This window comes from Salvelinus alpinus, chromosome 20, assembly GCF_045679555.1.
Source record: "Salvelinus alpinus chromosome 20, SLU_Salpinus.1, whole genome shotgun sequence".
Classification (NCBI taxonomy): domain Eukaryota; kingdom Metazoa; phylum Chordata; class Actinopteri; order Salmoniformes; family Salmonidae; genus Salvelinus; species Salvelinus alpinus.
Genome location: NC_092105.1, coordinates 19,195,170 through 19,216,364, shown reverse-complemented (window position 1 = coordinate 19,216,364; position 21,195 = coordinate 19,195,170). Strand labels below are relative to the sequence as shown.

At 45.8% G+C, this 21,195-nt stretch overlaps 1 protein-coding gene across 2 annotated transcripts in view; it reads left to right on the top strand.

Annotated features, from left to right (window-relative positions):
• LOC139546427 (unconventional myosin-XVI-like) overlaps window positions 1-21,195 on the top strand; it is a 269,653-nt gene that overhangs the window by 145,895 nt on the left and 102,563 nt on the right. For both annotated transcript variants that reach the window (XM_071354796.1, XM_071354795.1), the window contains exons 18-26: window positions 2,282-2,399; window positions 3,811-3,882; window positions 3,996-4,137; window positions 5,058-5,130; window positions 13,081-13,233; window positions 13,507-13,707; window positions 13,915-13,990; window positions 18,453-18,640; window positions 21,007-21,087. In XM_071354796.1, the coding sequence (XP_071210897.1) occupies window positions 2,282-2,399; window positions 3,811-3,882; window positions 3,996-4,137; window positions 5,058-5,130; window positions 13,081-13,233; window positions 13,507-13,707; window positions 13,915-13,990; window positions 18,453-18,640; window positions 21,007-21,087 (1,104 nt within the window). The remainder of the gene's footprint in view (window positions 1-2,281; window positions 2,400-3,810; window positions 3,883-3,995; window positions 4,138-5,057; window positions 5,131-13,080; window positions 13,234-13,506; window positions 13,708-13,914; window positions 13,991-18,452; window positions 18,641-21,006; window positions 21,088-21,195) is intronic.

Below are 21,195 nucleotides of genomic sequence, written 5' to 3'. Positions count from 1 at the left end.
GTGTTCCATCACAGCAGCAAGATGTGTGACCTGTAGCCACCAGAAAAGGTCAACCAGTGAAGAACAAACACCATTGTAAATACAACCTATATTTATCTTTATTTATTTTCCCTTTTGTACTTTAACCATTTGCACATCACTACACCACTGTATATATACATTTGAAATGTCGTTATTCTTTTGGAACTTTTGTAAGTGTAATGTTTACTGTTAATTTTTTATTTTATATTTCACTTTTGTTTAGAGAGAGAGAGAGAGAGATAGATAGAGAGAGAGGTTGGGGAAGGAAGGGAGAGAGACAGAGGGAGGAATGATGAAGAAGAGATTGGAGGAGAAAGGAGAAAGGTTAGGTATGGAGAAAGGTTAGGTAAGGAGAAAGGTTAGGTAAGGAGAAAGGTTAGGTAAGGTGAAAGGTTAGGTAAGGAGAAAGGTTAGGTAAGGAGAAATGTTAGGTAAGGAGAAAGGTTAGGTAAGGTGAAAGGTTAGGTATGGAGAAAGGTTAGGTAAGGAGAAAGGTTAGGTATGGAGAAAGGTTAGGTATGGAGAAAGGTTAGGTAAGGAGAAAGGTTAGGTATGGAGAAAGGTTAGGTAAGGAGAAAGGTTAGGTAAGGAGAAAGGTTAGGTAAGGAGAAAGGTTAGGTATGGAGAAAGGTTAGGTATGGAGAAAGGTTAGGTAAGGAGAAAGGTTAGGTAAGGAGAAAGGTTAGGTAAGGAGAAAGGTTAGGTAAGGAAAAAGGTTAGGTAAGGAGAAAGGTTAGGTAATGAGAAAGGTTAGGTAAGGAGAAGGTTAGGTAAGGAGAAAGGTTAGGTAAGGTGAAAGGTTAGGTAAGGAGAAAGGTTAGGTGAGGTAAAAGGTTAGGTAAGGAGATTGGAGGGAGAGGAGTGGACGGGCGGCTCTCTGTCTGTCTGTCTGTCTGCCTGCCTAACTGCCTGTCTGTCTGTCTGTCTGTCTGTCTGTCTGTCTGTCTGCCTGCCTGCCTGCCTGCCTGGCCGTCCGTCCGTCCGTCCGTCCGTCCGTCCGTCCGCCCGCCCGCCCGCCCGCCCATCTATCTATCTTTCTCTCAATTTCAATGTAAGGGCTTTATTGGCATGGGAAACATATGTTAACATTACCAAAGCAAGTGAACTAGATAATAAACAAAAGTGAAATTAACTAACATTTACAGTACACATCTCTCTCTCTCTCTCTCTCTCTCTCTCTCTCTCTCTCTCTCTCTCTCTCTCTCTCTCTCTCTCTCTCTCTCTCTCTCTCTCTCTCTCTCTCTCTCTCTCTCTCTCTCTCTCTCTCTCTCTCTCTCTCTCTCTCTCTCTCTCTCTCTCTCTCTCTCTCTCTCTCTCTCTCTCTCTCTCTCTCTCTCTCTCTCTCTCTCTCTCTCTCTCTCTCTCTCTCTCTCTCTCTCTCTCTCTCTCTCTCTCTCTCTCTCTCTCTCTCTCTCTCTCTCTCTCTCTCTCTCTCTCTCTCTCTCTCTCTCTCTCTCTGTAGTTGAAGTATGAAATAAATATAGGTTGTATTTACAATGGTGTTTGTGCTCCACTGGTGGCCTTTCTATCATGGCTACGGCCCACACATCTTGCTGCTGTGATGGAACACTGTGGAATTTCACTTAACAGATGGGGGAGTTTATCAATGTTTGATTTGTTTTAGAATTCTTTGTGGGTCTGTGTAATCTGAGGGAACTATGTATCTCTAATGTGGTCATACATTTGGCAGGAGGTCAGGAAGTGCAGCTCAGTTTCCACCTCATTTTGTGGACAGTGTGTGCACATAGCCTGTCTTCTCTTGAGACAGGTCTGCCTATGGCAGTGTCTCACCATAGCAAGGCTATGCTCACTGAGTCTGTACATAGTCAAGGATGTTTTATTTTCTTCTGTGTACTCTCTGTTTAGAGCCATATAACATTCGAATTTGCTCTGTTTTTGGGTTGATTCTTTCCAGTGTGTCAAATAGTATATTTTTGCTCTCTCTCCCTGTCTCTCTCTCTCCCTGTCTCTCCCTGTCTCTCTCTCTCCCTGTCTCTCCCTGTCTCTCTCTCTCTCCCTGTCTCTCTCTCTCTCCGTCTCTCTCTCTCTCTCTCTCTCTCTCTCTCTTTTGCCGTTTGCCTCTCTCTCTCTCTCTCTCTCTCTCTCTCTCTCTCTCTCTCTCTCTCTCTCTCTCTCTCTCTCTGTCTCTCTCTCTCCCTGTCTCTCTCTCTCTCTCTCTCTCTCTCTCTCTCTCTCTCTCTCTCTCTCTCTCTCTCTCTCTCTCTCTCTCTCTCTCTCTCTCTCTCTCTCTCTCTCTCAGGAAGTGGACAGTGTGTTTATGCTGCTGTCAGCAGTGCTGCATGTTGGGGACCTGTGCTTCACAGCCCTGACAGACGCTGAGATAGCCTACCCCTCTGACCTGCAGCTGCTGGAGCGAGGTCAGCATCACCCCCGTCACATGACCTTGGCCAACGCTCTGCACTGACACCAGGCTGACAGCAGAGGGAGAGGGGGGCGGGGGGGTGAGAGAGAAAAGGGGAGTTAGAGAGAGCGAAAGGTGCGCAGAGAGAGAAAGAGAGAGGGAGAGAGAGAGAGAAAGAGAGGTGGGCAGAGAAAGAGAGAGGGAGAGAGAGAAAGAGAGGGGGGAGCGATAGAGCTACAGTTGTAATTGTGCCCTTCCTCTTGTTTACATCAGCTCTGCTGCAGTCTCCTCCTCTTCCCTCCCCTTTTCTGTTTCTCTCTCTCTCTCACTCCTCCCACTCTCTCGCTCTTTCTCTCACACGCACACATTCTCTCCCATTCTGTTATGTGTTTGCAGTTGGTGTGTCAGACACTCAGCTATAGTCACCTGCTTGGTAAACCCCTGTTCCCGCTCAGGCCGTTACCATTTTGAGAAGAGGACCTGTTACCCCCTATAGTATACAAATACACACACACACATACATACACACATACATACACAGACACACACACACACACACTACATTACACAACTACACACGTGTTACCGTGACCCATTGACCTCACAGAGAGGGTAAAAAACATCACGTCACCCCCCCACACCAAAACAGGGCCCTGTTGTCAAGGAGATGTGAGGTTATTGGGTTTCTGAGTTCCTGTCACCCTGTTTATGTGCTTGTCCGTGTGCCCTGATTCCAGGGATGACTAAGCGCTGCCAGCATCACTGATTAAGTAAGTAGTATTGCCTTGTGGCAGAGATTGACTCTTCACGTCGGCTCAGTGATGTCACAGTGAATCATGTAGGCTGGAGCGAGAAGTGTGTTTGTTATAGTTTGACAAGTCATATTTTGAACTGTTTTTGTCACTCTGTGAGTGAGTGAAGGCTTTAAATGAGTATGACTTTCTCACCCCATCAGTATCTCTGTTTTCTGCTCTTTTATCACCTTACATATTCACTTGTTTTTGCCCTCTTCCCTCTCTCTCTCTCTCTTTCCCTCTCTCTCTTCCCTCTCTCTCTCTCTCTCTCTCTCTCTCTTTCCCTCTCTCTCTTCCCTCTCTCTCTCTCTCTCTCTTCTCTCTCTATCTATCCCTCTCTTTCTCTCTCCACTCTCTCTCATTCTCTCTCGTTCTGTCTCGCTTTATTTTCTCCCTCTCTCTCTCTACCTTTCTCTCTCTCTCTCTTTCTCTTTCTTTCTCTTTCTTTCTCTCTCTTTCTCGCTCTCCCTCTCTCTCCAATTTTATCCCCCCCTCTTTCTCTCCACTCTCTCTCATTCTCTCTCATTCTGTCTCGCTCTCTCTGTCTGTCTCTCTCTCTTTTATCCCCCTCTCACCCCTCGCTCTCTCTCTCTCTCTTTCTTTCTCTCTCTCGCTCTCTCTCTCTCTCTCTAGTGTCTGGAATGCTACAGGTGTGTTCTGATGACCTGAGTACTGCCCTCACCTCTGATGTGCAGTACTTCAAAGGTAAGCCCTCACCCTCTGTCCTTATCCTTTCCCCAAACATTGATTGACTTCACAATACCCCTAAACACACAGTACCTCGCAACTCTAAGCTGAAGCTAAGTTTTCTCTTTCAGGTGATGTCATCACACGCCGCCACACGGTGGAGATGTCAGAGAACTACAGAGACCAGCTGGCTAAGGCCGTGTACGGACGTCTCTTCAGCTTCCTAGTCAACAACAGTAACTACTACCTACAGGGACAGGACCACAGCACGGGGTATGGCTACATCCAGATGTGTGTGTGTGTGAGCGTGCCTGTGCATATATGTGTGTGTGTGTCACAGACGTGTACATGTTTCATTGTTAAACGCTACAAAGAATTCATTGGCAGCCAGCACAGATACCCATTAACAACCATCATCACAGACTCAACAGTAGCAATGTCAACAGTAGAACACAAGCCCTTCAGAAAGACAACAGCAATACTATCACTCATGACACATAGTTTACACATCAAGGTTCAATAGTTTACATGTTATGTACTAACACGCACGCACGCACGCACGCACGCACGCACACACACACACACACACACACACATGAACACACACTCACATTAAGCAAAATATGCAATAATACACTGTGTACAAAACAAAGCATGGTTTCCATGTATTTGATTCCATTTGCTCCGTTCCGGCCATTATTATGAGTTGTTCTCCCCTCAGCAGCCTCCTGTGACATGGTCACACACACCCACAATCAACCACATTCACCCACATTCACCCACATTCACCACCAATCACCCACAATCAAACACACATGGTCTGATCAGGGGTGGTCCCAAGGGGATTGTGGGTAAGTCCAGGGCAGCATTGATAAACACTTATTTGCTTGAACACCTCCAGTGATCTGATTAACCACACACACTCACAGACACACACACACTTACTCACACACAAACAGACACACACACTCATTCACACATTCATTCACTCACTCGCTCACACACAGTAAAAACAGACAACATATTTTAGTTGTATCATTTGTTCTGTAAGTGATTTTTACAAGATGGATATGATAACAGTAAACAGTTTATTTTAGAAATTGCAGGTCTAATATCGCGCGCGTGAGCGCAAACGTGTGGGTTGCATGTGTGTGGTAATCTGATCTTTCCCCCCATTCATCCTTCTCTCACAGAGATCCAGCGCTTGAGATTGGAATCCTGGACATCTTTGGATTTGAGGAATTCCAGAGGAATGGATTTGAGCAGGTACGTTCATTCCACAACACACTTTCTTTTCACCTCATTCCAATCTTTCCCTATCTAAGGTATGTCTATGGTATGGCTCTAGTATGACTGAGATATTCTCACGTCAGAGACACGAGGGAAATTCAAGGGCAGACTGATTTACTGTCCTCCATACTGTCTGTGGCTGTGGAGAAGGTTTTAAAGGTACCATCTAGCGAACTGTATACCAGATCTACAGAAAAAAGTGTTCCAAAAAAGGCTTTCTTTGGCTGTCCCCATAGGATAACCTTTTTTGGTTCCAGGTGGAACCCTTTTGGTTCCATGTAGAACCCTATGTAGAAAGGGTTCCACATGGAACCAAAACGGATTCTACCTGGAATCAAAAGGGTTCTACGTGCAACCCAACCAAAAACAGTTATTCCAAGTGTTTTCCTATGCGGACAGCCAAGGAACCCTTTAAGGTACTAGATAGCACCTTTTGTTCTGAGTGTATGGTTAACCCTTTGAGACCAGAACCACTGGGCACTGTTCATTTTCTAGCAGGGTTGATTCTGTAGTACAGTTAGTGTTGTGTAGTAAATAAATGAGATGAGGTCTGTTGTTATTCAGTGCTCTGATGTCGTCCTGTCCTCCGCTGAACTCCACAGCAGACACAATGCCTGTCTCTGTGTCGCCCCTGGATTAGGCCCACAACAAATGGTGTGTGTGTGTCTGTGTGTGTGTGTGTGTGTTTCTGTGCTTATGATTCATGACAGCATTTTGTTACTGTCCATATCTTTCTTTCAGCAGCCCTGTTGCTTTCTCTTCTCGTTCATAAACAAGATAACTATATCAAGCATCTAAAACAAAGGAGGACCAAGGCTCTTCATAGAATGAATTAAATTGACTTCATGGCATGTTCACTGGAAACAAAGTTTAAACACTCCGACGCGTTTCGGCTGCATGGCCTTCATCAGGGAGTACAACTATGATAGTACAACGTCCTCTTTTGAACAGCTTTTTCCAATCAACCCTGATTTGAAGAGGGAGTGGTTACAAAATTTATGAGACAACACCTAGTAAGCAATACTATACAAGAAGTGATATTCTCCTTACTTTTTGATGACCAATTTACCCCTTTTACCAAAGAGCATCTTCTGTCTACCAAAATCTACTATTGTGTACCTTAGAAGCTTCTGTCTACCAAAATCTACTATTGTGTACCTTAGCAGCTTCTATCTACCAAAATCTACTATTGTGTACTGTTACGAATCCCTTTGGCCCGACAATCTAGGAGTGATGGTAATGGGACCCGTAACACAACTCATGCAAATTATTATCGTGACAACGTATCAGTGAGAACAAAAATAACCACAGACAACTTAATTACCGTCAAACACTAAATGTTTATTTATAAACACACGGTAAATGGGGGGAGCAGGAAAAGGGGCTGAGCGGGACCCAAGGAATAATAATTCAAAACACCCCTAAGCTAGACTAGCCTACTTCACAAACAGCTAACTAACTAACCAAAAATACAGGGGGTGGTCCGCCCAGTTCTAACTAGTGTTTTTAACAATTGTTTAACTACGGGTAGTGTAGCCCAAGGGCAACTTGTCTGGTTAACCCCTTTTCCCACCATCAAACAAACACTCAAACACCATAACTAAAAACAATACTCACAGACGGGGACCAAGTGACATGTAGATGCAAAACACACAAGCGACCTACAGACAGAAGGCATTTACAAAAGAGATTGAGCTGGGGAGAAAACAACTGACAGGGGTTTTAAACCAAGGGAAAGGGACTGTGATTGGGTAAGGGAAAAGGAGCAGGTGTCTTCTGATTAGCGACTGATTGATGACTGATTGGGGAATGATGATGGTCACCTGTGAGTAGGGGAGAAGGAGAGAAAAGAAATACACACAGGATACACACAGAACACTTGTATCCGTAACATGTACCTTAGCAGGTTCTATCTACCAAAATCTACTATTGTGTACCTTAGCAGCTTCTATCTACCAAAATCTACTATTGTGTACCTTAGCAGCTTCTGTCTACCAAAATCTACTATTGTGTACCTTAGCAGCTTCTATCTACCAAAATCTACTATTGTGTACCTTAGCAGCTTCTATCTACCAAATTATACTATTGTGTACCTTAGCAGCCTCTATCTACCAAAATCTACCATTGTGTACCTTAGCAGGTTCTATCTACCAAAATCTACTATTGTGTACCTTAGCAGCTTCTATCTACCAAAATCTACTATTGTGTACCTTAGCAGCTTCTGTCTACCAAAATCTACTATTGTGTACCTTAGCAGCTTCTATCTACCAAAATCTACTATTGTGTACCTTAGCAGCTTCTATCTACCAAAATCTACTATTGTGTACCTTACAGCTTCTATCTACCAAAATCTACTATTGTGTACCTTAGCAACTTCTGTCTACCAAAATCTACTATTGTGTACCTTAGCAACTTCTGTCCACCAAAATCTACTATTGTGTACCTTAGCAGCTTCTATCTACCAAAATATACTATTGTGTACCTTAGCAGGTTCTATCTACCAAAACCTACTATTGTGTACCTTAGCAACTTCTGTCTACCAAAATCTACTATTGTGTACTGTAGCAGCTTCTATCTAAGAGAAGCAGCGCTTCTCTTCCTTCTTTTTTCTACAACTATATAAAGCAATCGCAAACTTTTTACTTCATAATTTTCAGCTAGCTAAATCTAGTCTAGCTAGATAGGTAGTTTAACATGTAAAAAAATAAATAAATAAACTAACGTTGTAATGCAAGGAAGATGGCCAACGTTGGCTACAAATGATTTGTGTGTAGCTACCTAGCTGCCAATTCATTGTCAATTAGCCTGCAGTGGGTATTTTATACTCTTAGAGAAAAGGGTTCCTAAAGGGTTCTGCAGCTGGCCCACTAGGAGAAGCCTGTTTGATTCCAGGTTTAACTATGTTGGGTTCCAGTTAGAACCCTCTGTGGAAAGGATTCTTTCATGGAACATGGAACATTAAAAAAGGGTTCTACCTTGAACCCCTAGGGGTTCTTCAATGGGTTCTCCTATGGGGACAGCCGAATAACGTTTTTTGTTCTAAGAGTGTAGCACCTTTTGTCTAATAGTGTAGGCAGTTAAACATGCCAAAATGAACACAGTATGTACACTGAACAAAAATATAAAAGCAACATGCAACAATTTCAACAATTTTACTCATTTACAGTTCATATAAGGAATTCAGTCAATTGAAATAAATACATTAGGCCCTAATCTATGGATTTCACATGACTGGGCAGGGGTGCACTGGGGAGCCAGGACCTGCCAATCAGAATGAGTTTTTCCCCACAAAAGGGCTTTATTACAGGTGAAGAAGCCGGATGTGGAGGTCCTGGGCAGTCGAGGTTACACGTGGTCTGCAGTTGTGAGTCCGGTTGGACATACTGCCAAATTCTCTAAAACCATGTTGGAGGCGGCGTATGGTAGAGAAATGAACATTACATTCTCTGGCAACAGCTCTGGTGGACATTCCTACAGTCAGCATGCCAATTGCACGCTCCCTCAAAACTTGAGACATCTGTGGCATTGTGTTATTTGACAATACTGCACGTTTTAGAGTGGCCTTTTGTTGTCCCCAGCACAAGGTGCACCTGTGTAATGGTCATGCTGTTTATGCCACACCTGTCAGGTGGATGAATTATCTTGGAGGATAAAGGATAAATGCTCATTAACAGGTATGTAAACAATTTTGTGCACAACAATTTAGAGAAATAATTTTGTTCATATGGAACATTTCTGGGATCTTTTACTTTAGCTAATGAAACATGGGACCAACACTTTACATGTTGCATTTATATTTGTTCAGTATGTTTATTAACATATCAAGATAAGCTATTTAAGTCAGGCAACATATGACATGTAAATGAGCAACATTTCATTCTGAGTTCATTTTCTCTCTTCAGCTCAAAACCAGCCACCATTGTTTTCAAGAAATGTTGTGACGTTGGTGGTTGTGATGGTTGTGTCATGGGAATATTTCATTTGAAACTTGCATCGATTCATGCTTCGAAATGTGTACAAATGAAGTATGCATCCAAAAAGTGCACTACGTGCTCTGTTTTGCATACTTTCATTTGAACTCATATTCTCACCGTTGTGTGCTCCAATTTGGGTGCTCGGAGCATGGCAGTACGCATATTGAGATACACCAGGTATGTGTGTTGTGTTCCTCAGCTAGGATAGATCATCATGTCATGTCCCCAGCAGCACCAAGCCCATTGAGCAGAGTGGTCCAGAGAAAGTCTCTCAGACAGGGCTAAGAATGTAATGATTGAGGGAGGGCAGGCCTTAGTCCAGTTTAGCAGATTAATCAGTACAGTTTAACATGTAGCTCAATACCATCACCGTGTTTCACCGAGTCTCTATTGATCCCTACCTCCACAGCCTGAAGCCAACTGGCATTGGGACGTCCCAAAAACAAAGTGGTGTGTGTGTGTGTGTGTGTGTGTGTGTGTGTGTGTGTGTGTGTGTGTGTGTGTGTGTGTGTGTGTGCGTGTGCGTGTGCGTGTACGTGTGTGTGTGTGTGTGTGCGTGTGTGGTAAAATGTCAATTCCTTTTATCAACTTCGGCATGCTCTCTAATCTAAGCGGAATAGAGGGATTTACTGACCTAAACTTTCAAGGGCATCTGAGAAAGAGAGACGAGTAGAGAGGAGGAGAGAGAGAAATGGGTAGAGAGAGAAAGAGAGACGAGTAGAGGAGGAGAGAGAGAAATGGGTAGAGAGAGAAAGAGAGACGAGTAGAGAGGAGGAGAGAGAGAAATGGGTAGAGAGAGAAAGAGAGACGAGTAGAGAGGAGGAGAGAGAGAAATGGGTAGAGAGAGAAAGAGAGACGAGTAGAGGAGGAGAGAGGGAAATGGGTAGAGAGAGAAAGAGAGACGAGTAGAGAGGAGGAGAGAGGGAAATGGGTAGAGAGAGAAAGAGAGACGAGTAGAGAAGAGGAGAGAGAGAAATGGGTAGAGAGAGAAAGAGAGACGAGTAGAGGAGGAGAGAGAGAAATGGGTAGAGAGAGAAAGAGAGATGAGTAGAGAAGAGGAGAGAGAAAAATGGGTAGAGAGAGAAAGAGAGACGAGTAGAGAGGAGGAGAGAGAGAAATGGGTAGAGAGAGAAAGAGAGACGAGTAGAGGAGGAGAGAGAGAAATGGGTAGAGAGAGAAAGAGAGACGAGTAGAGAAGAGGAGAGAGAGAAATGGGTAGAGAGAGAAAGAGAGACGAGTAGAGAGGAGGAGAGAGAGAAATGGGTAGAGAGAGAAAGAGAGACGAGTAGAGAAGAGGAGAGAGAGAAATTGGTAGAGAGAGAAAGAGAGACGAGTAGAGAGGAGGAGAGAGAGAAATAAATTAGATGCGGGGGAGCGAAAAAAAAATGTTCAACCGTCCCTACCTTCCTCCGTTCTCTGTGATTCCTCGTTCCCCAGTGTGCTTGTTCAGGTTTCTATTATTCAGGTCAGTGTTGGAGGAGCCCCTTTCTGTTAATGAAATCTAAACACTGGATCACACTCATTACACTCTGGAGAGATGGGTGTTAACCGAACCAACAGTGTCAGTGTGCATGGCACACACACTCACACGGTCAACACACACATGATGCACACACACACATGGTGATCAGGGTCATTACAGTGGCATGGGCTTGTTAATTAGAGTTGTGCTCATTAGGGCTGTATTGTACCTGTTCAGCTTTTCCTTAATGAGTTCATGCTTTACAGACTTCACCACTGCTGGGACTGACCCCCCGACGCTGTCATAGACGGCACTCAAGGACAAGAGAGTAGATATTGAAGGAAGAAAGACTATAGAATTAGTCTAAAATACAAGTTAGACTAAATCAAATGTAAATTGTAAATTAAATAGCCACAATTAAATGATGTCTGTTGATTCTGACATATCATTGTGATATCCTTCATATACACTCATAAGAAAATGCAGACACACACAAACACATACACACACACACACACACACACAAACAACCTTACCTCCTCCTACCTCCATATGTTCTGTTCTGTGTTGTTCACTGAGCTGTAGGTTCATAGTTCATAATTCAGTCCATGCGGTAGTACTGAGTGTTCTGTTCTGTTCCCATGGTGCCAGCCAGGCTAGGAGATGAGGTTGGTTCACTACTCATTGCTCCATATGCTGTTCATATACAAATCTAATTGTATTTGTCAATACAACAGGTGTAGTAGACCTTACAGTGAAATGCTTACCTACAAGGCCTTAACCAACAATGCAGTTAAAAAATATATATTTTTAAATACCTTAAAAAAATAAGAATAAGAAATAAAAGTAACAAATAATTTAAAAGCAGCAGTAAAATAACAATAGCGAGGCTATATACAGGGGGCACCGGTAAAGAGTCCACATGCGGGGGCACCGGTTAGTCGAGGTAATATGTACATGTAGGTAGAGCTATTAAAGTGACTATGCATAGATAATAACAGCCGCAGCAGAGTAAAAGAGGGTGGGTGGGGGGGGGGCAATGCAAATAGTCTGGGAAGCCATTTGACTAGATGTTCAGGAGTCTTATGGCTTGGGGGTAGAAGCTATTTAGGAGCCTCTTGGACCTAGACTTGGTGCTCCGGTACCGCTTGCCGTGCGGTAGCAGAGACAACAGTCTACAACTAGAGTGGCTGGAGTCTTTTGACCATTTTTAGCGCCTTCCTCTGACACCGCCTGGTGTAGAGGTCCTGGATGGCAGGAAGCTTGGCCCCAGTGATGTACTGGGGCGTACACACTACCCTCTGTAGTGCCTTGCGGTCAGAGGCCTAGCAGTTGCCATACCAGGCAGTGATGCAACCAATCAGGATGCTCTCGATGGTGCAGCTGTAGAAACATTTGAGGATCTGAGGAGCCATGTCAAATCTTTTCAGTCTCCTGAGGGAGAATAGGTTTTGTCGTTCCCTCTTCATGACTGTCTTGGTGTGCTTGGACCATGTTAGTTTGTTGGTGATGTGGACACCAAGGAACTTGAAGCTCTCAACCTGCTCCACTACAGCCCCGTTGATGAGAATGGGGGCGTGCTCAGTTCTCCTTTTCCTGTAATCCACAATCAACACTGAGTGAACAAAACATTAAGAACACCTGCGCTTTCCATGACATAGACTGACCAGGTGAATCGAGGTGAAAGCTATGATCCCTTATTGATGTCACTTGTTAAATCCACTTCAAATCAGTGTATATGGAGGGGAGGAGACAAGTTAAAGAATGATTTTTAAGCCTTGAGACAATTGAGACATGGATTGTGTATGTGTGCCATTCAGAGGGTGAATGGGCAAGACAAAATATCTAAATGCCTTTGAACGGGGTATGGTAGTAGGTGCCAGGCCCTCAGGTTTGTGTTAAGAACTGCAACGCTGCTGGGTTTTTCACGCTCCACAGTTTCCTGTGCGTATCAAACATGGTCCACCACCCAAAGGACAACCAGCCAACTTGACACAACTGTGGGAAGCATTGGAGTCAACATGGGCCAGCATCCCTGTGGAACGCTTTCGTCACCTTGTAGAGTCTCCGAGAAATTGAGGCTGTTCTGACGGCAAAAAAAAGGGGGGGGGGGGGGGGGTGCAATTAAATGGTGTTCCTAATGTTTGGTAAACTCACTGTACACTACATCATATATGTGACATATCTCACCCACAGCCTAGCACCCTCAGAGAAGAAGCTGCCGATTGGACAATGTACATTCTGTCTGTGCTGACTGCAGGGTTAGGATGGGGTCAGGATAAGGTCATACAGTCCTCTGGTATAAGGTCTCCAGATTGCAGTGTTGTGCTTTGGGGAAGTCGTCAGGAACCTATATTAGTGTGCACCATGCCTGGGTTGTTTCTGTAAGGATTTTTCATGATGTTGGGGTCCATTACATTTCACATTCAGTCAGTTTAGAAACGCACCATTTACTTCCGTGTTAACTTGTCTGTGTGTGTGTGTTCCCAGCTGTGTGTGAACATGACCAACGAGCGTGTAAGGCTGCACGTCTCAGAGGTGCTGTTCCATCAGGAGCAGGCCGAGTGTCTACAGGAGGCCATCGCCATGGAGACGCTCCGGTCGCCCAGCAACCAACCCGCTGTTCTAGACTTTTTCTTCCTGGTAATATTTTTTGCCCGTGCCGTGCCACACCACCCCTTTAAGAACTGGGATTACCCCTTTAACATCTAGACATTTCTCATTCCTGAAAAGGCTTTGGAGTTTGTATTGGTTTTGAGTGTGTGTAAATAGAATTTGAGGTCAAAGTTGCCCTCAACTACAGAGATCTAGGATCATATTACACTACCTCAAATTCTAACATGAAACATTTAGGAGCTGTGTGTTACAATTCTCTCCCATGTGTGGTTCTATGACCACTGTCCTCCATCTTCCCAGAAGCCTCAGGGTCTGCTGTCTGTGATGGATGAGGAGAGTCAGTCGCTGAGACCTACAGAACAGACCCTCTACAAGAGACTGCAGTCACACCTCGACAACACACCCACACACGGTATCTCCTTGACAACCAAGGACGGCAACGGCAACCCCCCGCCCATAGACCAGGGTCCTGCCTTCACTGTGAAACACTACACAGGCCAAGTGAGTGGGCATTCACACACACACACACACACACACACACACACACACACACACACACACACACACACACACACACACACACACACACACACACACACACACACACACACACACACACACACACACACACACACACACACACACACATAACCTATGTTGTGTGTGTATATCTGTCATGTAATTGTCTGTCTGTTCTCTGATTGGTAGATGGCCTATGACCTCACAGGAACACTGGTGAAGAACAAGGACTCCCTCCCCCAAAACCTGCTTCTTGTTCTGAAGTGTAAGTATCAGTCAAAACACAAACACACACCCACACACCCACACACACACACACACACACACACACACACACACACACACACACACACACACACACACACACACACACACACACACACACACACACACACACACACACACACCGCATACAAACACACACACACACACACACACACACACACACACAAACACACACACACACACACACACACACACACACACACACACACACACACACACACACACACACACAACCCCATCCAACACACTAACAATCATCCATAATCAATGTCTATTATCCATAATCGATGTCTATTAATGAATGGTGTGTGTGTTGATAGCAGCAGTAGTGTGTATATAATCTATTGAGCGTGGTCAGATGTGTGCTGGTGTTTTTGTGAGCAGAGAGGAGTAGGACAGGCAAGCATTGTGTCAGAGCCAGGACCAGCAAGTTTACTGTCTCGGGCTGATTACTATGATTGGCTGACATTTAAATAATGAGCCTAATCAAAGGCTTCGGAGATGGCTTTTGTACCTTTCCCTGTCTCCTCTCCCTGATTCATTCCATGTCTCTCTCCCTGTCTATTTCCCTGTCTCCTCTCCCTGTCTCTTTCCATGTCTCTCTCCCTATCTCCTCTCCCTGTCCATCTCCCTGACTCCTCTCCTTGTCTCCTCTCCCTGTCTCTTTCCCTGTCTATCTCCCTGTCTATCTCCCTGTCCCCTCTCCGTGTCTCTCTTCCTGTCTTTCTCCATGTCTCAACTCCCTGTCTATATCAATGTCTATCTCCCTGTCTCCTCTCTCTGTCTATATCAATGTCTATCTTACTGTCTCCTCTCCCTGTCTATATCAATGTCTATCTCCCTGTCTCCTTTCCCTGTCTATCTCCCTGTCTCCTCTCTCTGTCTATCTCCCTGTCTATCTCCCTGTCTCCTTTCCCTGTCTATCTCCCTGTCTTTCTCCCTGTCTCCTTTCCCTGTCTATCTCCCTGTCTCCTCTCTCTGTCTATATCAATGTCTATCTCCCTGTATATCTCCCTGTCTCTTTCCCTGTCTATCTCCCTGTCTTTCTCAATGTCTCCGCTCCCTGTCTCATCTCCCTGTCTTCCTCCTTGTCTTCTCTCCCTGTCTCCTCTCCCTGTCTCTCTTCCTGTCTCCTCTTCCTGTCTCCTCTCCCTGTCTCTTCTCCCTGTCTCCTCTTTCTGTCTATCTCCCTGTCTCCTCTCCCTGTCTCTTTCCCTGTCTATCTCCCTGTCTCCTCTCCCTGTCTCTTTCCATGTCTCTCTCCCTGTCTATCTCACTGTCTCCGCTCCCTGTCTTTCTCCCTGTCACCTCTCCCTGTCTCCTCTCCCTGTCTCTTTCCCTGTCACCTCTCCCTGTCTCCTCTCCCTGTCTCTTTCCCTGTCACCACTCCCTGTCTCCTCTCCCTGTCTCCTCTGCCTGTCTCTTTCCATGTCTCTCTCCCTGTCTCCTCTCCCTCTCTCCTCTCCTTGTCTCCTCTCCCTGTCTATCTCCCTGTCTAACTTCCTGTCTAACTTCCTGTCTCCTCTCCCTGTCTCCTCTACTTGTCTCTTTCCCTGTCTATCTTCATGTCTTTCTCCCTTTCTCCTCTCCCTGTCTCCTCTCCCTGTCTCCTCTCCCTGTCTCCTCTCCCTGTCTCCTCTCCCTGTCTCCTCTCCCTGTCTATCTCCCTGTCTCCTCTCCCTGTCTATCTTCCTGTCTCCTCTCCCTGTCTATCTTCCTGTCTCCTCTCCCTGTCTATCTTCCTGTCTCCTCTCCCTGTCTATCTTCCTGTCTCCTCTCCCTGTCTTTCTCCCTGTCACCTCTCCCTGTCTCCTCTCCATGTCTCCTCTCCCTGTCTCTTTCCCTGTCACCACTCACTGTCTCCTCTCCATGTCTCGTATCCCTGTCTCCTCTCCCTGTCTCTTTCCATGTCACCTCTCCCTGTCTCCTCTCCATGTCTCCTCTCCCTGTCTCTTTCCCTGTCACCACTCACTGTCTCCTCTCCATGTCTCGTATCCCTGTCTCCTCTCCCTGTCTCTTTCCATGTCTCTCTCCCTGTCTCCTCTCCCTCTCTCCTCTCCTTGTCTCCTCTCCCTGTCTATCTCACTGTCTATCTGCATGTCTATATTCCTGTCTTTCACCCTGTCTCCTCTCCCTGTCTATCTCCCTGTCTATCTTCCTGTCTCCTCTTCCTGTCTCCTCTACTTGTCTCTTTCCCTGTCTATCTTCATGTCTTTCTCCCTTTCTCCTCTTCCTGTCTCCTCTACCTGTCTCCTCTCCCTGTCTATCTCCCTGTCTCCTCTTCGAGTCTCCTCTCCCTGTCTCCCCTAAATGTCTATCTCCCTGTCTCCTCTCCCTGTCTATCTTGCTTTCTCCTCTACCTGTCTATCTTCATGTCTCCTCTCCCTGTCTTTCTCCCTGTCTCCTCTTCCTGTCTCCTCTCCATGTCTATCTTCCTGTCTCCTCTCCCTGTCTCCTCTCCCTGTCTATCTCCCTGTCTTTCTCCCTTTCTCCTCTCCCTGTCTATCTCCCTGTCTCCTCTTCCTGTCTCCTCTCCCTGTCTATCTCCCTCTCCTCTCCCTGTCTATCTCCCTTTCTCCTCTACCTGTCTATCTTCCTGTCTCCTCTCCCTGTCTTTCTCCCTGTCTCCTATCCCTGTCTCCTCTCCCTGTTTATCTCCCTGTCTATCTTCCTGTCTCCTCTCCCTGTCTCCTCTACTTGTCTCTTTCCCTGTCTATCTTCATGTCTCCTCTTCGAGTCTCCTCTCCCTGTCTCCCCTACATGTCTATCTCCCTTTCTCCTCTTCCTGTCTCCTCTCCCTGTCTATCTTCCTGTCTCCTCTCCCTGTCTCCTCTCCCTGTCTATCTCCCTGTCTTTCTCCCTTTCTCCTCTACCTGTCTATCTTCATGTCTCCTCTTCCTGTCTTTCTCCCTGTCTCCTCTTCCTGTCTCCTCTCCCTGTCTATCTTCCTGTCTCCTGTCCCTGTCTATCTTCATGTCTCCTCTCCGTATCTTTCTCCCTTTCTCCTCTTCCTGTCTCCTCTCCCTGTCTATCTCCCTGTCTCCTCTTCGAGTCTCCTCTCCCTGTCTCCTCTACTTGTCTCTTTCCCTGTCTATCTTCATGTCTTTCTCCTCTTCCTGACTCCTCTCCCTGTCTCCTCTCCCTGTCTATCTCCCTGTCTATCTCCCTTTATATCTCCCTCTCTCCTCTTCCTGTCTCCTCTCCCTGTCTCCACTCCGTGTCTATCTCGACTGTCTCCTCTCCCTGTCTATCTCCCTGTCTCCTCTACTTGTCTCTTTCCCTGTCTATCTTCATGTCTATCTCCCTGTCTCCTCTCCCTGTCTCCTCTCCGTGTCTATCTTCCTGTCTCCTCTCCCTGTCTATCTTCCTGTCTCCTCTCCCTGTCACCTCTCCCTGTCTCTGTCACTGTCTATGTCCCTGTCTCATCTCCCTGTCTATCTTCCTGTCTCCTCTCTCTGTCTCCTCTCCCTGTCTCTGTCCCTGTCTAAGTCCCTGTCTCATCTCCCTGTCTCATCTCCCTGTCTCATCTCCCTGTCTCATCTCCCTGTCTTTCTCTCTGTCTATGTCCCTGTCCCTGTCTCCTCTCCCTGTCTCTTTCCCTGTCTATGTCCCTGTCTACTCTCCCTGTCTCTTTCCCTGTCTATCTCCCTGTCTACTCTCCCTGTCTCTGTCCCTGTCTATGTCCCTGTCTCATCTCCCTGTCTCATCTCCCTGTCTCATCTCCCTGTATTTCTCTCTGTCTATGTCCCTGTCTCCTCTCCCTGTCTCTTTCCCTGTCTATGTCCCTGTCTCCTCTCCCTGTCTCTTTCCCTGTCTATGTCCCTGTCTCATCTCCCTGTCTACTCTCCCTGTCTCTTTTGTTCCTTTGTGCATATTTTGCAGAATGTACACACACATCAAAGGTCAAAGGGTAAAGGTGAAATGAGACAGCGGTGCTGGGGGTTATGGAGAGTGGTCTGTGGACCTCTGTAGTCAGGTGGTAGTGTTGGTGGTGATGATTACATAAATTAATAGACAATTACCTAGGAAAGCCACAGTCATTACACCCTACAACCAGTCTAGGAAATTCCTTTCAAGATTTCTCTCTCTCTCTCCCACACACACATGCCTGTCTCACAGAGCTGTTTGTTGTTGAGGGCTGCTCCACGTGTTCTGTGGCAGCATGCTCAACCTACTCTCTTATGGAGATGATTGTTTACATGCCTATTATTTTGCTCCAATCCCTCCCTCTCACTCCTCCTCTTTTTCCCTCCCTCCTTTCTTCCAATCATCCTTCTCCTTTTAATCTCCTCATGTCTCCTGTCTGCTTCCTTTCTCCTATCCTGCTCCCACTGCTCCTCTCCTCCAATCCTCTCCCTCCGATTTTCTTCCTCCCTCTTTCCCCTCCCCATCCCCTCCCCTCTCTCTCTCTCTCTCTCTCTCTCTGTGTGATCCCCTAACAGCCAGTGAGAGTGTGTTGGTGCAGCAGTTGTTCAAGTCCAAGCTGACCCAGACTGGGTCTCTGGTACCGGCCCAGGCCAGAATGGCTCTGAGAGGGCCCAAAGCAGCCCTGCTCCTTCACAGGATGTCATCCCACTCCAGCATCTCCCCAGCAGGCCACGAGCCCCAGAGGTACCTGGACCTCACCAAGGTACTAGACAATGACTACTATACCATATGACATGTAGTGTGTAGCATAGCATACCGCATACCCTCACCAAGGTATGGAGGACTAAGTGACATAACCATTTACGATATGACATACCATACATAGACATCCGGTCTGAGTGACTCAATAAGCAGTAGACAAGCCAGTGATAGCCCTAATAACTCATGAGCCATACCTACACCCCAACCTCTCCCAACAGCCACTCGGGTATTTATTTAGTACTCATCAATGGAACTTGTCAAGGTAAAATCAATAAGACCTCAGTTAAGTACCGCTAATCAGTGTGTCGGTTCACTACTTGGTGTACTAGTCAGCGTGATGTATTTTGACTTCACAGTCAATAGAAACAAAAAACAGCTTAAACCATCACTCATCAGAAACTCTAAGTTGGGCATCCCCCTTATGGTGATTGGCGGTTAGGGGAGTTGGGGATGACCAATGTTGAAAGCAGGATATGTCCATGTCTGTGACACACTCTGTTGGAAGCTGGGGGTTCCGATTGGAATAGTAGCAGGCGGGAGTAGAGGATCGATGGAAAAGCAGGGAGAGTGTGTTTTGAAAAAAACTGTTTCCTAAATTAGGCCACTTCCCAACAGACAGCGAAGTATAGACTTCTGGCAATAGCTTTAATTGCCAGCTAATATAATACATTTAGAAACACGCACGCACGCACGCACGCACCCACACACACACACACACACGCACACACACACACACACACACGCACGCACGCACGCACGCACGCACGCACGCACCCCCACCCCCCCCCCCCCCACACACACACACACACACACACACACACACACACACACACACACACACACACACACACACACACACACACACACACACACACACACACATACCCTCTAATCAAATGTTCAATTATTCACTCAATTAAGTGTCTCTCTCACTCTCTTCCTCACTCTTATTGACTCCATCCCTCTCTCTCTCTCTTCCTCACTCTTATTGACTCCATCCCTCTCTCTCTCTCTTCCTCACTCTTATTGACTCCATCCCTCTCTCTCTCTCTTCCTCACTCTTATTGACTCCATCCCTCTCTCTCTCTCTCTGTTTTCACCCTCTCTACCTATTACCATATCCATGCCATAAGTATTTTACTCAGCAATGTATTCTGAGTATTCTGTATTCTGTATTCTGTATTCTGAGTATGTGGTAAGAGAGTACCATATCCATTTTGTCATGCCGTTTTAAGGGTACACAAACCAAACACCCCTCTGTTAGAAAATATTCTGTTCTTACAATGATGCCAGATAACTTCCCGCTGGAGGACTTTATAACTTCTACTAGATCTCTCTATCTCTCCTCAATTCAAAGGGCTTTATTGGCATGGGAAACATATGTTTACATTGCCAAAGCAAGTGAAATAGCCAAAGCATTTCAACACTTCAATTCTACAGTAATAGGGCAGTAACTAGTAGAACACGATGTGTCTGTGTCTGTCTGTGTCTGTCTGTGTCTGTCTGTGTCTGTGTCTGTGTCTGTGTGTGTGTGTGTGTGTCTGTGTGTCTGTCTGTGTCTGTGTCTGTGTGTCTGTGTGTGTGTCTGTGTGTCTGTCTGTGTGTCTGTCTGTGTGTCTGTCTGTGTGTCTGTGTGTGTGTGTGTGTGTGTGTGTGTGCACTGCATAATGTGCTGAAGGCGTGTTACAGGACGAAGCATACTCCTATACAGAAGCTGATGGATTTACGTCCATCATCATAGATATTATAATGCAGAATGATAATAATAATAACTGGCTTTGATTTAGTCATGGACTCATAGGACTGCGTAACGTGGTGTGTCCACAGCACAGTCAACCAACTAGCATTATTAATATTCACTATTCAAAGCTATCTAATAACACCATCCCCCCGTCCTCCCTTCCTCCCTCTCTCTCTCTCCCTTCCTCCCTCTCTCTCTCTCCCTTCCTCCCTCTCTCTCTCTCTTTCTCTCTGTCTCTCTCTCCCCCTGTCAATTTAACTTAGTTCAATAGACGTTATTGACATGGCAAGTTAAATTATTTTACTTGTCAAAGTACACATACAGTAAAACAACAGTGGTCGACCAACAGCAATAATAATACGTTATTATCTCTCTCTCTCTCTCTCTCTCTCTCTCTCTCTCTCTCTCTCTCTCTCTCTCTCTCTCTCTCTCTCTCTCTCTCTCTTTATCTCTCTCTCTCTCTCTCTCTCTTCCACTTCTACTCTTTATCTCTCTCTTTATCTCTCTCTTTATCTCTCTCTTTATCTCTCTCTCTCTCTCTCTCTCTCTCTCTCTCTCTCTCTCTCTCTCTCTCTCTCTCTCTCTCTCTCTCTCTCTCTTCACCTTCACCTCTTTCTCTCTCTCAGCTCTTGAAGAAGAAGGGAGCGACCTCTTTCCTGCAGAGACTGGAGAGGTGTGGTCCAGTTACGGTCGCTGTGCAGCTAAGGGTAAGCAGTAGCACAACACTGGACCAAACCTCAACCATAACCCAAACACTTTCTCCAGTAGGGATCCAGTCACCTCAACCCAAACAATAATGTCATTCTACCTCTCTA